General features: G+C 44.2%; 1 protein-coding gene across 3 annotated transcripts in view; it reads right to left on the bottom strand.

Annotated features, from left to right (window-relative positions):
* The window catches only part of SESN3 (sestrin 3), a 44,290-nt gene extending 34,997 nt beyond the window's left edge, over positions 1 to 9,293 (bottom strand). For all 3 annotated transcript variants that reach the window (XR_012622126.1, XM_074816227.1, XM_074816228.1), the window contains exon 1: positions 9,067 to 9,293. Coding sequence is in view for 2 of the 3 variants with exons in the window: in XM_074816227.1 (XP_074672328.1) it covers positions 9,067 to 9,165 (99 nt within the window). In the remaining variant the exon portion in view is untranslated. The remainder of the gene's footprint in view (positions 1 to 9,066) is intronic.
* Between the last annotated feature and the right edge of the window lie 6,226 nt (positions 9,294 to 15,519).

Genomic DNA, 15,519 nt, shown 5'->3' with positions numbered 1-15,519 from the left:
CCAGATACATTTAGCCAATAATGTAACTACACTCCCTTCACCACATGCTAAAGCAGGAGATATTAAACATATTTACAAGCACATGCTATTAAATTAGGTTCAACGCTGTTAAGATACTGTCTTATTAAATAGTTTTTAACTGCACAACTCATACAGAGGAGAGAACATACGCTGGCTTTCAATTGTTTTGTTAGTATCAGCCAGACCAAATCCAATGCAGTAATAAACAGCTCAGAGACAGAGAAAAGATTAATTTGAGTAAGCAGCACTGTACTGCTCTAAGAATGGCTTACACTAAGACAGCCAGTACTTCTTCGCTATCATCAACATAACTCTATTCTACTTAGGTTATGTGGAATTGCTCAGAAGCACAGATTCTTCATTCCCAAGTAACCTTCAAGTCACAATTAATGTTCATTTTTGTGTGAAAAATGTTAAGAGGTTATCCTTGAAACAATTCCTCCCTTCTAAGGAAGAATTTAATTGACCCTTTAAAGTATCGATTGACTCTAAAAGATTTATAATTCTCTCTAGTTTCATGGGAAAACTAAGTTCAAATTTAATGCACTTTAAAACAGATACACAATTACACATTTTGATTCCAAAGTGCAGCAACTGAGACATAGTGGTTGTATTTACAAGTTTATTGCTCATTCTGAATGGATGAAAACCTGATTTTAAAGTCACCTTTTATTTTTCTTCTAAATGTCTTCCGTGCTTGAAGAGATAATAGACATCTATGGTTCCACGTAATTCTCAAGAATGGGATTTCTCCTGGCTTTCATACATGTTAACCTAACATCTGTGTACATTGGAAGACTCAAACAACCCAAAGGGTGGTCCACACAGCGATCACACAAATGGAGCAAGGTCATGAGGAACTTACTTCCCGTGTGATGCAGGCTTATAACTTCAGTTCCAGCCTACTCAAAACACATGAAGCCAGGAATACTACATATTCCTCTCCATTACTATTTTTCCACACCTGATCCCCTGAGGGACTGCAGATAGCCTCACACTGGTACCAAGTTCACTAGGTTGGGTGCTGAGTTCAGAATCCATCAGAAATCCATTGTCAGTCTAACAAAACAAGATGCTTGCCTTGAGAGAAATATGACTGAGCCATTAACAAGAAAAAAAAAAAAAAAAAAAGGAAAGGTGTTTAATCAGGAGGTTGTATCTGTTTATTTATCTTACTCTAATTCAGGTAACTAGGGACCTTCAGGAAAGATTTAAGACATCTTTCCAGATTAAAAGCACTGACTTCTGTTGATTACCTTGAGCACCATCACTTACACCCTGTTCAGCCCCTCCCTAACTTAAGTCCCTGATTGCCACAAACACTATGCCCTAGAAGAAAAAAAAGCCTGTGTTTCAAAACATCTTACTTTCAATTTAAATAAGATGTGAGAATGAAGGTATTTCAATAAATCAATGGTTGATATGGTCTATACCAAGAACAAAATAGTTTCTCAGCATTCTAAACACGTAATATTAACTATCATTACATGAGTATTTTGCCCCAACTGATAGTTATCCAATGTCTGATATGCAGGAAGCATCCTATAATAAAAATCTGAAATTAGTGGTTAAGAGAGACATTTAAAATTAATACCCCTTGATCATGGCCTCCTCTATTATCAGTAACGCTAGTTTGGCCAGGGTGGCATACTGAGAACCCCAGAAAATTTCTTGAACTATCCCTAACACATTCAATGGACTGACTGATAGATAAACAGTCAGAAAAAAATTGTTTGTGGAGAATATCCCTGTAATGGAATTTCACAAGATATTTGAGTCATCTGCATTACGCTCCCTATAGCTTCTACTCAAAGCTCACAGACTACCAGGCTGGGTTGCGGAGACAACAATGGGAAGGACCTCTGCATACAAACAGGAATACTTGCAAAGAACAGAGAAATTACATAGCATAATTTATTTCCATACAGGTTTTTCCAAAGCTGATGAGGTGAAATTTCTCATTAACTGAGGTCTCCCTCCTGACAATTCAAATTTCTTTTCTACTGAAAATGCCCCTTTTACCCCCAGTCTATCCTGACCCACTTAAGACAAAAGCCAATATTTAGCCTAGCCAAGCAAACTATCTATGCTTGCGATCCTTATTCTCCAGCCCTGGAAATGGAAATCTTATAATAAAATCTCCAGACCAGCTCCCCTAGCTATGGAAAGCCAGGGGACAATTATACCACTATCTTCTCTCGCTCAAATCTCCCTAGCCAGAAAAAAAGGTTCAAATAAAGAACCAAACAAGTATTAACAGCTCCCTCGCCAATGTGGGAGAGAGGAAAAACCAAGGATGCTTAATGAACCATATTATTTTTTCAGATTTCAAAACACCACCATTTAAAGAGAGGTGAAATTTGAAGCACTAATTAAGTAATACGCATAAATTTAAAGCAAATGCTCACAGAGTCCACATCTCCAAACCACAGCCTGCGATTTGGCTAATGCAACGCACCACTCCTACCAGCAGCAGTAAGTCTTAACAGAGGACAACCTCCATGCTTGGCTAACCCACTCCCAACACTAAACCTCAAAGTTTCTTTTGAAGAAAATCCTCCTCCCCATTTTCTTTCCTTTCCTACCTCCACTCACTCCCTGTAATTCAGGGAAGACTGTTTTGTTTTGTTTTTTTTAAATAAAAGTGACTATTCTAAATGAGCGTGGTTCCTATGAGGCCACTTCTTACAGCTTTTCTCTCTTGCAAAACAGCGTCCTTCACCAGAGGTTCATTTCACTCATGCCACTCTCATTACAGGTCTAATGAAAATTTAATAGTTCTGCCTTCTCATTTTCAGCACATGAGACTAGAAAGGTAAAAGGAAAATTTTTTACCCTGGCTTTTAAGGCAAAAGTGGGAGAACCCAGAAACCCTCAAGACCAGCACAGACGTGCAAAGAGCAATAGCAGTCTTCGATTCCAGGCAGCAAAGCCAATAGTTAACACAGGGGGGTGGGAGAACAATTATGTCAAGGGGTCAGAGTCTGAAGAGATACAAATCACTGCAAGACTTGTGAGGATGGGGAAGGAAAGAAACCACAGTCATCTCTGGATTTCCATGGCATTTATTTCACAGGAAAGAATCTTGTTTTGTAAGTTGTTTTTTTTTTAACCAAATCTTTCCAGAAAAAGTAAGAACAAATGATGAGGGTGAGGAGCCTGTTGCTGACAATCTTAACTGCCCTAAAAGGTTGGGTTTGTTGCTCTTGGTTTACAGCTTTACATTTTGCACTCTCAAAAGACCCGTCTTCTCCCCCTAGCTGCGCCTGAAGGATTAGTGGTGGAGTGACCCGAGCTGGTTTCACCACAGAACACACAAACACCGAAGGCAGACACTATGCTTTAAGCAACAGAAAGTTGCTAAAATTAGAACCAATAAGAAACAGAGCTAGGTTTCCGTGATAGACTTTGCAAATCACTTTGAGGACTCCTGTAGAAAGAGGCACATCAGAGATTTAAAGCCATCTAGGAAACTGTAAATGTAGACAACTACGGTGTGACGAGACTATTATTGACAGTGGTCAAACTATGGAAGACATAATTTGATTTTACAAAGTAAGATTCTCTGTGACAGTCAAGCTTGTTCAGATTTCCAAAGCCAACTACAATATGCAACCCAATGACAAAGATGCTGCACTGTGGAACACCCAGGGTGTTTTTCAAGCAAAGGCATAGCAACTTTCATTTGCCTATGTTCAAAATAGATTGAACCTCAAAATAGTCAAGACGTCCTTGAAAGGCCTCTTGATTTCTACAGAACAGGTAACAGCATCTCCATGCACCTTCATGACTCATGGTGACACATATTTTAGCTTGCACAGGCTTATGAGACCTGACATTAGACTATTTTTGGTTCACTTTTGGGCTACTTTTTTCACTTACCCATACAGAACAATAAAGTGAATGAAAGTGTCTCTTCATTTTTTTTTTTTTATATGACCTCTATTGCAAGCACTACATCATTTAATGACATTCACACATTTTTCTGTCTTAAAAGTAGTGCTTTTTTTTTGACAGCACTAGACCTAGAACAAACTTCCAGAGCCTCACAAATTCAGACACTTTTTAATTTTCCAACCTAAGTGTATTTATGACCATTTTACATCCATTACTCATGAGATAAATTCTCCTCACGGGCTCTTACCATCAGATGTATTCATATCCCCTCTCAGACTTTGTTTCTGCTGTATTAAAAAAGCAGTCTTTTAGTATCCTCTCCTGCAAAGTCAGCACTCTGTTTGTCCCAGCACCCAACCAGCTCACCTCTACACCTGTTTGATTAGGGTCCATCCTTCCCAGCTTCCTTCGTCCCCAACACCACTGCCCTGCAGGGTGACAGTAAGCTGCTGGTCCTCCTGCACACCTACATCCTTCTCTCTCTCCTTCAAGGAGCTGTTCTTATTAAAAATTATGAGTAACAAGTAGTCAAGGCTGTAACTCTTACATTTCATACCACTGGATTTCACCCCACTTCTAACTACACCAGCACTCAAGGTCTCCCAGCTTTCTGCGAAATGTTCCACTCTTTCCCTGGACCAACAACATTTACCACTTCTGCTGTGTGTATGTCTTTTAGAAACAGTCACATTCTCATCGCAATTCAGGACAGTGTTAAACCAGATTAGTTTCAAGCGATCTTTTGAAAACCCACAGGTAATCTACTCTCAGCACAGTGACTTCTTTCAGCATGGCCCACCACCATCCCCACTCCCATCAGCTCCCTAACACTCCTCTATAATTAACAGGAACAAAAAATAGACATGTGTCAGATCAAAGTCTCCTATTGCCCAGTAACCTGTCACTGCCACAGGGGGCAATAGCAGACATGTAACATCCAGGAAGGCATACAGAAACTATACCAGATTGTTGCTATTTCTTATTTACAGGTCCAGTTTAATTTTTCTGTTATGAATTTGCCCAAATACTTTTCAAACCCACTTAAAACTTTTTGTTATTTAGAACATTTTGTGTTAGTAAATCCCAAAGTTTAATGTGAGCTGACTTGCTAGTGCCGCAAGAAGTTCAACCTTTGACGTTATTTCAGATGTTTAATGAATGAAGTCTAGTTTTAGTCCACCCAAAGCTTTCGGAAGAGGACACTCCAGCAGATGTCTTATCTACAGAAGACTACATAGTTCTAGCGTGACCTGCTTTTGGCAGTATCATGTCATACATTTTTTTTTCATGTATCTGTATACTTTTCTGTCAAAATTTGCTTTAGTAACTTGTATAGTATTGAGACTTGTGCTAAAGCAGGCGATTGGCATGGGGGTATGAGGAGCACTGAAAATGATATCCATCATACTGATGGCTATTTCCCTCTCACAGGATCACCCTGATTGGGTAGGTCTATGAAAAACAGGAACAGATTCTGGATTTCATCTACCTTTTATCCAGGACTGCAGCACAGAGACTGTCTCAAGCCAGGAGAGTCAGCTAAGCCGGGTTCACTTCCACCTTGCCAACAGCGATAGATGCTTATAAACCACACTACTTCCCCATCACCCATTTTGCTGTTGCTCTTGTATCTCCCTCGCTGAAATCTAACATAAAACAAATATTTAATCCCAGAACCACGTTTATACTAATTTTCTTTTCTATCCTACCGACTTGTATGCACATGTAAAATAACCTTTCACTTCACATGCTTTGCAATTTGCAACTAAGCTTGAACAGTTGGCAAACTCTCCCTGTTCCTACATTTCCTGATATATCAGGATTTTTCCATCCCCTGAAGACTTTTTCCTTATTCCTAAAAGCCTTCCTGAAGCAGATGTTTGTCCAAAGGAATACTGAGCCCTTCCTATATATTCTCTTCCTGCTTGCTTGGGCTATTGATTTTGTTTAGGCAGGAGAACCTTGGGTTTCCATCAGGTTCCAGAGCCCCTCCAGATTTACAGCCCAGTGCTCCCCTCCCCAGGGACTCCCTTACATGTTGGATTTTAAAACATGAGAGCTGGAGGCTATCCTGGTAACTGCAATGGCAGCAACTCTCAGCCACCTCCAGGAAGGACTTGGCCACAGCACTCATATGCCATTTTAAGCACTTTCCCCTACTGATATTTCACAGTTTTGTTACAAAGCCTGTCCATCAATCCCACAAAACAGAGCTACTCCTGTTGTTTTGTTCATTCTTCCATTTATTTTAACCTGAGTCAAAGCATTAGCCTCGGTTGTCTGTTCAACAAGCACTTGTAAAATCCAAACCAGCATCACCTATTACTGGTTGTTGTCATCTTTTTTTCTAAATCAAATAATAACATAGCTGTCATATCTATGACTGTCTAAGCCCTTCTGATTAGCAGCAATTGTTCTGCAAGTAGATCTGGTTATTTAACATGTCCCATAACAACAAATCCAACTGGAAATTGTATCTTTTTAATATGAAAAACCTTCCTCATAGGGAAATTTAACCCATGGATCCTTAGCAAGTTTCTAGCGCTCCTCTAATAGAACTTTCCGTAATAAAACATAACTTTGATTAATCTGAAATGAGCTGAAACCTAAAGCACTGCGTCCAGCTTTTCCTGTTCCCCTTTTGAAAGAGAAACTTACCTTCACCCATGAGAATCCAAAACCTGCTAGACTATTTCAAATTTCATTATATGCCACTGAGTAGAAAGCTTGCTTTGCCCCTTATAATTTTGACAACAACACTACCTAAACTGCAAGCATTCAAGTGGCTTCAAATAAAGACTTAAGACTGAGGAGGGCAGAAGAGATTCAACATGTTTTAAGGCCAATCATTTTTCCAGTATACTATCACATGAGCATTAAAAAAACCCCAACACCATCAAAAGAACAGATGAGGCAGCACTTATCTGAAGATTATTACTCTGAGACTCAGGTCAAATTTGCATCTCACTTCCACCAAGCCTTTTTTTTTTTCCTGTTTTCTATCTGCATGCTTGCCAATGAAGTGCAAAAGGTTAAAATTTACAGTGATTTTTATTACAGCTGTAGTCAGAAGCTCTATACTTCTATGGTTATTGTCCATCCTAAAACACAGATGCAACAATGTCCTAGTACAGCCACTGCAAGCACAAAACACCTGTATTTCAAGAGGGTTTCACGGGCTGTCGCTTAGTTTCTTTCTTCTTTCCCCAATTTTGCAATGTAAGTAGTTGAAATGACCACAGACAAAGCAGGCCAGAGCTGAGCTGCCTTCCTCAACAGACCCAACTGGGTACCTATGTTTTACCATCAGCATCCCTAAATTACTTTTAAAAAAAAAAAAAAAAACCCTAATCAAAAATCTAATCCAGCAAGTTTCCTGTTACCAGAAAAGTACCATCTAGCCCAGTCCGTGCCCCTCCACCCCCCACTGATATTAAAGCGGTATACAAAAAAAAGTCCTACCCAGCAGGATGAGACTATGGCTTCAAAAAAATTCAATAATTTAAATTTAATTTTAGATCTACAAGTGCTGCCAAGCACCACTTTATTTGTCAACAAAACATTTTGATTATTTGGAAGAACAAAGCAAGCTCCCTCCCTGCTTTTCTCCACAGACATATTTGGCACCGGTTAATTTGTATGTCTTTAGACATATGTCAAGTCTGAAGCTGTTTCAGGCTTTAACCCCGCAGAACTTCTCTCTTTTAAGTACTTGTTTTTCTTAAAGCAGTAACAGCAGCAAGTTAAAGCCAAGAAGGGATTCGATCCTGCAACGAAATAGTTAAAAATCAGACTCTGCTGATGTGTGCTTCTCTGATCCATTACATTTCTCGCAAGCTGAGCTAAGAGCTGAGCACCAAGTATCAACTGTAATATGATCCAAGAGTTTATGGAAAAAATAACTGCACATACCAAGCATGCACATTTAATAAGATTTTGTTTCCATTAAAATATTCGAGAAACATGATTTTTAAGATCTGCTTCTCTCTCTGACCGATTTTTAACGTTTCTCCTCCCCCCTCCCCTAAATACACACCTCCTTTCCAAAAACCAAACCCTTAAAAAAAAAAAAAAAAAGAAGAAAGAAAAAAGCAGTCCTACTGCAGGGAAGAGAGGCTTGAAAAACAACTTTGATTGGCACTTGGCCTGACCCACAGAGGAAGAAAAACAGTTTTTGGACAAAGAGCGCAAATATTTGAGCTCATTGACTTAGAGGCTTTCTTAGCATTTGCAAGAACCAACCTGGTGCGAAATGTATGGGGAGAGACTGAATTAAAATAAAAGCAAAAACGGCATCACGTTCATCTTGGGCGCTTGGACTCTGCGCATTTGCACAGCTCAGCAATTTTAATTCATTTGCACTGGACAAACAAAAAGCACCTCAACTAATGCTCCCCGTTCCGCAGATGTCGAGGGGAGGTGGTAAAGCGATTACACTCCTGAAGCCCCGAGCGCAGAGGAGCGGCTGATAACTGCAGGGATGGGGTGTAGCGGACTGGGAGGGGGGGGGCAGGGGCTTTTGGGGGGCTTTTTCAACGTTTTTAAAGCTCTGATTTCAGATGTCCCCGCACAAAGACTCGACGGAGATTACAGTGATTGATTTTACCGGTGAAATGTGTGGATAAACTTTCCAAGCGCTGCTGGGCCCCAAGTCAATCCCCCCCCATGCTATCGGGGAGGGCAGGCGACCCCCAGATCCTCGCCGGGAGGCTGTGGGGGGGCAGTCTAGGGCAGGGGCAAGTGACAACCGTCCCAGGGGGAGGGAGGCGATGACGGTGCGGGACCTGGCACCCTCAGCACCCCCGGCACACCTGGGGCCGTGTCCCCCCCGCCCTGCACCCCTCTGCTGCCCCCCACCCCACACCCCCAGGCACTCGCCTCTTTGCGGGTCCCATACACCCCCCCGCCAGGTGCCCCACAGCCCCCACCCTACTGCCCCAGAGCCCCCCCCTGAACCCCTCTATCCACCCGCCCCACTGCTGCCCTATGGCCCATTTGTCCTCATGACCCTGCCCCCCTTCTCCCCCCCCCCCCCCAAATCTCTGCCCCATCGTGCCGCTCCCCAATCCCTCTTACAAGTCCCTACCCCACCGCCCCCCGCAGCCCCCTCGGCTCCCCCTGCCTCACACCGGGGCCCCCCCCCGGTACCTGTCTCGGCACCTTCCGGCAATTGCCGCACACCCGGTACTGGCCGGCGGCGGAGGCGGCGGCGGCGCTGCCCACGGGGCCGGAGCCGAGCCGGTTCATGCTGGCGGAGAGCGCGGCGCTGGCCGGGCGGGGAAAGGGGGGAGGCGGCAAGGTGGCTCCGCGCCGCTCAGCAGCCCGCGCCGCCGGCCGCCCCCATCCTCCAGCCGCGGCCCCAGCACCCCGCTCCGGGCCGCTGCCCCCTGCGCACACCCCTGCGCGCTCCGCCAATCCGCGCGGGCCGCCCCGCCCACAGCCGCCGCGCCCGGCCAATCCCGGAGGCCGTCCGCCGCCGACCAATGGGCAGAGCGCTCTCCGGTTCCCATCTCCAGGCAGCCTGCGAGCGGGGGCGGGGTCAGAGGCGTGGCCACCGCCGCGGAGGGGCGGGGCCGGCCGCGTCTCTGGGCAGCGTTGGGGAGAGAGGCGGGGCCGGCGCCTCGGCGCGTGCCTTCTCCCGGCCAATAGGGTGGGCCAGCGGGCGCTATGCAAACGAGGCGCGAGAGGCCCCGCCCCCGGAGCGGGGGGCCGCGGCCCGGCGGGCGCCGGGAGGAAGCGGGGAGCGGGAGCGGGGGGCGGCCGGGCCGCGGGGCTTCGGCCCTCCCCAGGCGGTCCCCCGGCTCTGCTCGGGGCTGCGCTGCTCCAGGATGGTCCCCGAGGGGCTCAAGTTTGGGGGCGCGGAGCAGGGCAAGGCGAGGGGGCTCCGGTGTGATGAAGTGCGAGCCTCAGCCTCCCGCCTCGCTTGGCCGCCGGCCCCGGGGCCAGGCTTCGGCCCAGGCCCAGGCCCGGGCCCAAGCCCAGGCCCAAGCCCAGGCCCAGGCCCAAGCCCAGGCCGTCCTCCCGGGGTATCCCGTCCCCAGAGCCGCGGATCCGTTAATCTTGGCGAGGGTGCTCACTGCTGCCAGCCGAAGGCGTCTGGGGCGGGGGGCTGCCTGTGTGGAGGACGAACTGCTTTCTGCAAAAGCGCCCGCTCTGAGGTGGCAGCTTGCACATGTAGGGACAAGACTGCTCTGCTGCCAGGCAGAATAGGATTAGGTATTTGCTTTAGGGGAAGTTGGGAACGTTTGGAGCGCGCATGCGAGCGTGTGTGTGTTTGCCTCAGGTCGCCGGGATTGTTAGAAATGATGAGTCAGGTTTTCTAGGCTCCATGCTAATGCTCAGAGATGGAGTGTATAATTAGGATAGAGACAAATCTATAATCTGCAGCCTAGGATAGCTGGGATATAAACCTCTTTTTTACATCATAGCATCACTGCAGTTTTCCTTGTTTGTGTGCTCTTTAGCTTTAGATTTTAAATACGTATATATGAGCTTTAACATGAGTTGTCATGCCAATGTCAATAAAAGTTTGCTTATTAAATGTTGAACATTGTATAACTCCTATCTTGAAAGATGATGGTATAGAAGGATTTGATTTTGTTATGGAAACAGAATGCTGTAGCCCTATAAAATTTCTAAGAAGACTAAGGGTGTTACATTGTTTTCAAGGCTTCTCCTGGCAAAACAGTTGTAAATCAGCTGCTTGAGAACTGTGATCTGCTTTGCCTGGGAATACTTTATATTTTTGCAAAATGAAGCCTTGTGTAATTTAGCCAAGTGGCTGGCTAAAAAGGACACAATGCAATTAGTAATTTACATATCTTAAAGGAGACTAATTGAACCTAGACCCGACTGTCTTTGAGAACTACTGAAAAGTTTCTCAAATCAGACTTTGCCACCGTAAGCAAAACCCATCCACAGCAACACCCTCCTCCATTCTTCCCCTTCCATCCATTTCCAAAAGGATCTTTTCCTCAGGCAGAGCTGCCTTCAGCAGACGGGCGCTCTGTGGACTCTGCTGTTGCCAGTCAGTTCACTGTGGAATGCATCCAAATGTTACAGTCACAGGCAGCCATACAAAATGCTTGGAGAGGAATAAATGGAAGAGGTTTTTTTTTTTTTTCCAAGCAGTGTAGCAGAAATGCCATTCCAACATGAGAAAACAGTTTGCTTGAGTGCAGGTACTTGTGGTGCCATGTCCGAATCCCACGTGCTACAGCACGGTGCTATTAAAACAAGTGACAAAGGGGAGCCAAAGAGGTTGGTTTCCATTATCTGGTCGGAATGTAATGCTAAAATATAAGTAAACAGCATTTTTATTTCTTGCTGAATTCCATGATAATATTATCTGAAATGAAGAGTTTTAAAAGAAGCAGAAGATCAGAGTTATTAAGGCCACAAGCAATACAGAGCTGACTCTTTAGCTCAACTAAGAACACTTTGAGTCATTTGCTGTCAAAGTGCCTGGTTGAAAACAAACCCATTGGCAAGGATGGTAGCAGGCAAGTTTGAAACACAGGTAAAAGAATGATTTCGATTGAGTTACTCTTAATATTTAACATTGGAACATTGGCAAATACTCAAATTTCAGTAGCAACATCCATTCATTTATTTCCACAGTGGCAAGTACACATGACTGGACATCCTCAGAAATGTGGTTGGGTCCTATTCCTCTACACTGAAGTTATTTCCACCTTTAGTGACAAATTCAGACCTTTAGCAAAGCCCGTTACAACTGTGAAAAGTCTCCATTAGCCAAGTGTGAAAGTTAGGCTGACTTGTAACGCAGTTTAAAATTTGAGAAATTTGATATCTGGTGTCTGTTCTGCCACAAACTTCTTGTGAAAGGGGGTGGGACATGTATGCCCAGATGCTTGAAGTATTTGGTTGACTAACCCTCACTTAAACCATAAGCACTTAAGTACCTTTGTGGCTCCCAGTCTTGCCCTTCAGTACTTTAGTATCTGAGAAATGTCAAGAGAAGCATAAACTTTGAAAGTGTTTCATTGTTTTTGGAAACAGCATAGCAAATTAAGGTTGCCTAAAATCCTTTTCTGCACCCAACAAAAGCTCTCTCAGATATCTTTTCTGAAGTTCATTTTTTCCTCTGCATTTTCTTTCTATAAAGAGTTTTAATGCCTAATAGAGATCAGAAGTGTACCTAACAGGGCTAGACGCAGTGCTTATCCTGTATCAGTATTCGATAATTAGTGTTTAGACTAGAGACAATACCAGAATTTTCAAACCACCTGAACTCTGTCTAGATGCAGTGTTTGGAAATGAACTGTTGGGATCCCTGTGGCACTGGTCCTGTAAAACACCATGTATGTACTCAGTTTACGCCATCTGCAGAGTCCTGCTGCCTGCAAAGACTTGTGCATGTGTGCCTGATTTTAAGCTCTTGGCTTGTTCCATTTTGAGTTAAACATGTGCATAAGTTCTGCAGAGTAAAAGCCTCTCTTTGTGCAAGCTGGCTTCTTGGTGAATATATCCACATTCTTGAAAGTTCTCCTTGTAAACTTATTTCTCCAAAGAAGTATTGCAAAAAATAATGAGTGCTCCCTTCACAATTGTCTGGCAGTTTTTATGATCCAGCTGTACCTCACTTGCCATCCACTGCTATGGATTTCCTTCAGTTTTTGCCTTGTTACTGAGTCGTAAAGGAAAGCAGAATCCTGAAATTAAGAGGTAATTGAATTAGAAGTTGCCTGGCATCTTGACCTGCCTGAAAATTTTAAGAAGGTCATCAGTTCTATAAACCCAACCAGTCCTCTCTGCTGAGGTCACTTAGAGAGGTTGCAAGTTACTGCCGTGTGTGGGAAAGGTGGAGATTTTTTTTTCTTCATGGTACGAAACCTACCGTCTTGAGACCATCACATCCTTTCAGAGAAATTACTGACCTGCTGAGATAGAGTTGCACAAGTGGTTACTGGTTTAAACAGATTTTTATCATCAATGATTGTAACTTTTGCAAAGTTTAAAAACCAAACACTATGATGAAACAAAAAGGCAGGAACAAACTTTAAAAGGAAGTAGGGATTTCTCTGCCTCCTGAAATCATCAGATGCATTTTTGGCAGACACATTGCAGCCAGGCGTGGACTGCTGCCCTCGCCGTAGGAGTGGATGAGATGTGACGGCCTTTGCTAGAAGGTCAAAGTTCTCCTAATGCCTTATGCAGCCTTCACACTAACATGGTTGAAACGGATCAGCTAAGAGACAAAGCTCATCCAAACATCGATCTGCTTTCATCTCCAGAACGAGCACTTACACCGTGGTTTAACAGTGTGATACCAGCTTTGAACTCCTGCTGGGGCTGCAATATTTCTGCCTGGAATTTCCTGAAGAGAAGGTTGAGAGCTCGAAACAATGCATCTCCACTGCCTTCCAGAAAGCATCACACCCAACAGCCATCCAATGTACAACCAGTCTGTGAGAGAGCACAGAGCAATAAGTGTCTTCTTACTGCAAGAGCAATAAGAAGATGCTCTGTAGATTGTCTGTGCAGTGTTGACCATGCTGTGTGTCCTGGAAAAGTCAGCCTAGCTGCACTGTGCTGTGAAGGTGCTATGGGAGTGCTCAGTAAGTCCACGCGATGCTTTCCCAAGACGTGCACCTACTGTACAAGCGTGCAGTGCTTTTGTTGTTCAGACATTAATGCAGCAGCTTGATGCTTCCTGAAAAGGTTGGATTGACAAGATCAAGTGCTGTAAAATCGAACTTGTTATGCAGTGAATATGTTTGTGATTCATAAACCTTCAGCAGCTTGGAGAAAGAGGAAGGGAGGGGGCAGCTGCCACACAATAGCTCTGACTGGATTGCTGCAAGACTAGAAATCCCACGTGAAATTAAAAGATCCTCAAGTTTTGCCCAGGAGCAGGAAAAGAGGGCATGCCTGAGAACCCAGCTCTGGAGCCTTACCCACTCTCCCCATCTGACTGCCACGATAAAGTGCTATGCGTGTGGTTAGACGAAGTGATTGACACATGTCACATGCCTCACATTTCATGAGTCGATGAATCATTCAGTAAAGCCATACTGAACATGGATACATAGGAAAATAGATGTGGCTTCTCCAGGCCAAAAATCCAGCCCATTTTGCCATTATGTCAAACGAGTGATAGTCCTGCCTTCATTATCGTAATTTTTGTCGCACTGTTCTAATATCATTTGCACAGGATTTATTTTACGTTGTTAGGTAAAGGAAGGGCAGCAGATAAAGTTTGTGCCCTGAGTGATGTTACGCACACTTTAACACTACAAAATGACTTCCCATCCTTACAATTACACATGCTCATTTGCAAAATGAGTGTTCAGATAATTGCATGAGACAGAGAGATGTGATGGTTTGTGGAATTCTTCCTTGAGGGTGGGGGTACACGCCTTTTCATTTGCAGCATTTAAACCCTGACTAGATAAAGCACTCAAAATTATGTTTATCATAAGAAACAATTACGGCATGACCCAGGAGAACTGAGCTCGCTGACCTAATAGGCCTTTTTAATATCTAATTTCTTTGACAGTTAAATAACTCTAAAAAGCATTAAATCACTACCCAACTAAGAAACCTCTTCTCCTCTCTCTCTTTATGTTCTTTCGTGCTTTGCATGATAATTCACTAAATATATTTCAACATGTTGTTTACTTCAGTTCAGCCTTCTGAGACCACACTGGCCTGTAAATAGGGATCATCTGGAAAAAAATAGGTTATACTTTGAGTTAATTTCGGAAGTATTTTGGCCTGTACAATTTTGGGGAGTGATACAGCAGGGAAATACATTAATTGAAAAATATCTGAAAGGCAGGACAAAAGTAGCCTGGTCTTACTCCCTGCAAAATGACAATTACAAGTAATCCCTTGCAATGTATTCATATTAATATTGAAGATAGTAGTCCTACTGAGCAGATTTAATGACAGCAGCAGGACTATCTTGGTGACAGAAATGCCTCTCCCCTCCAGGACTGGAGGTGGAGTTCACGGGTTGGACACAGATGCCTGGAGTTGTACACACGGAGCAGGGACAAGACTGGCTCTTGGCACCGGCTGCACAACCACGATGTGAGGCACCGGCCGCAGCACTGGGAAGGATGAGCCTGAAGTTTCATCCTCTCCTAAACATGGGTGCCTGCATCAAAGCTGTGGTTATGATATCTCTGTGAGATGTGGGTGTCCCCCAGTGCCGTGGGCATGGGTCCAGGTGGTGAGATTTCCTTGAGAAGACACAGAAATACTGCTGGCCTTTGGCTGGGAATTGGGAGCTCCTGCCTCGGCTCCCAGCTATATCGCACATCACTGGAGAGTACAACCTAACCACAATACTGTAGGTCAGGCTGGGCAAAAACACCTCAAGCTCTCATTTTGCAGCCAGGATACCATGAGGCCAAGAGTTCAAGAGCCAAGGAGCCAAAAGAGGGCAAGCAGGAGAGCTGGCTCAGATATCTGCTGGCTTGGGAGGTGAACCAGAACTCGGGGTTTTCCTGCCTGTTTCCTTCCACTGCTTTGGCTCAGTTCTGTGCCCAGCCAGTATGAAGCACACAAATGTCTTTGGCTGAAAAAAACTAAAATTTCTCAAGCAGCAGAGCTTGTCTGTTCGTATTTTGA

This window comes from Strix aluco, chromosome 2 (assembly GCF_031877795.1).
Source record: "Strix aluco isolate bStrAlu1 chromosome 2, bStrAlu1.hap1, whole genome shotgun sequence".
NCBI classification, from domain to species: Eukaryota; Metazoa; Chordata; class Aves; order Strigiformes; family Strigidae; genus Strix; species Strix aluco.
The sequence above is the reverse complement of the archived record's forward strand: the minus strand, read 5'-3'. Positions and strand labels throughout refer to the sequence as shown.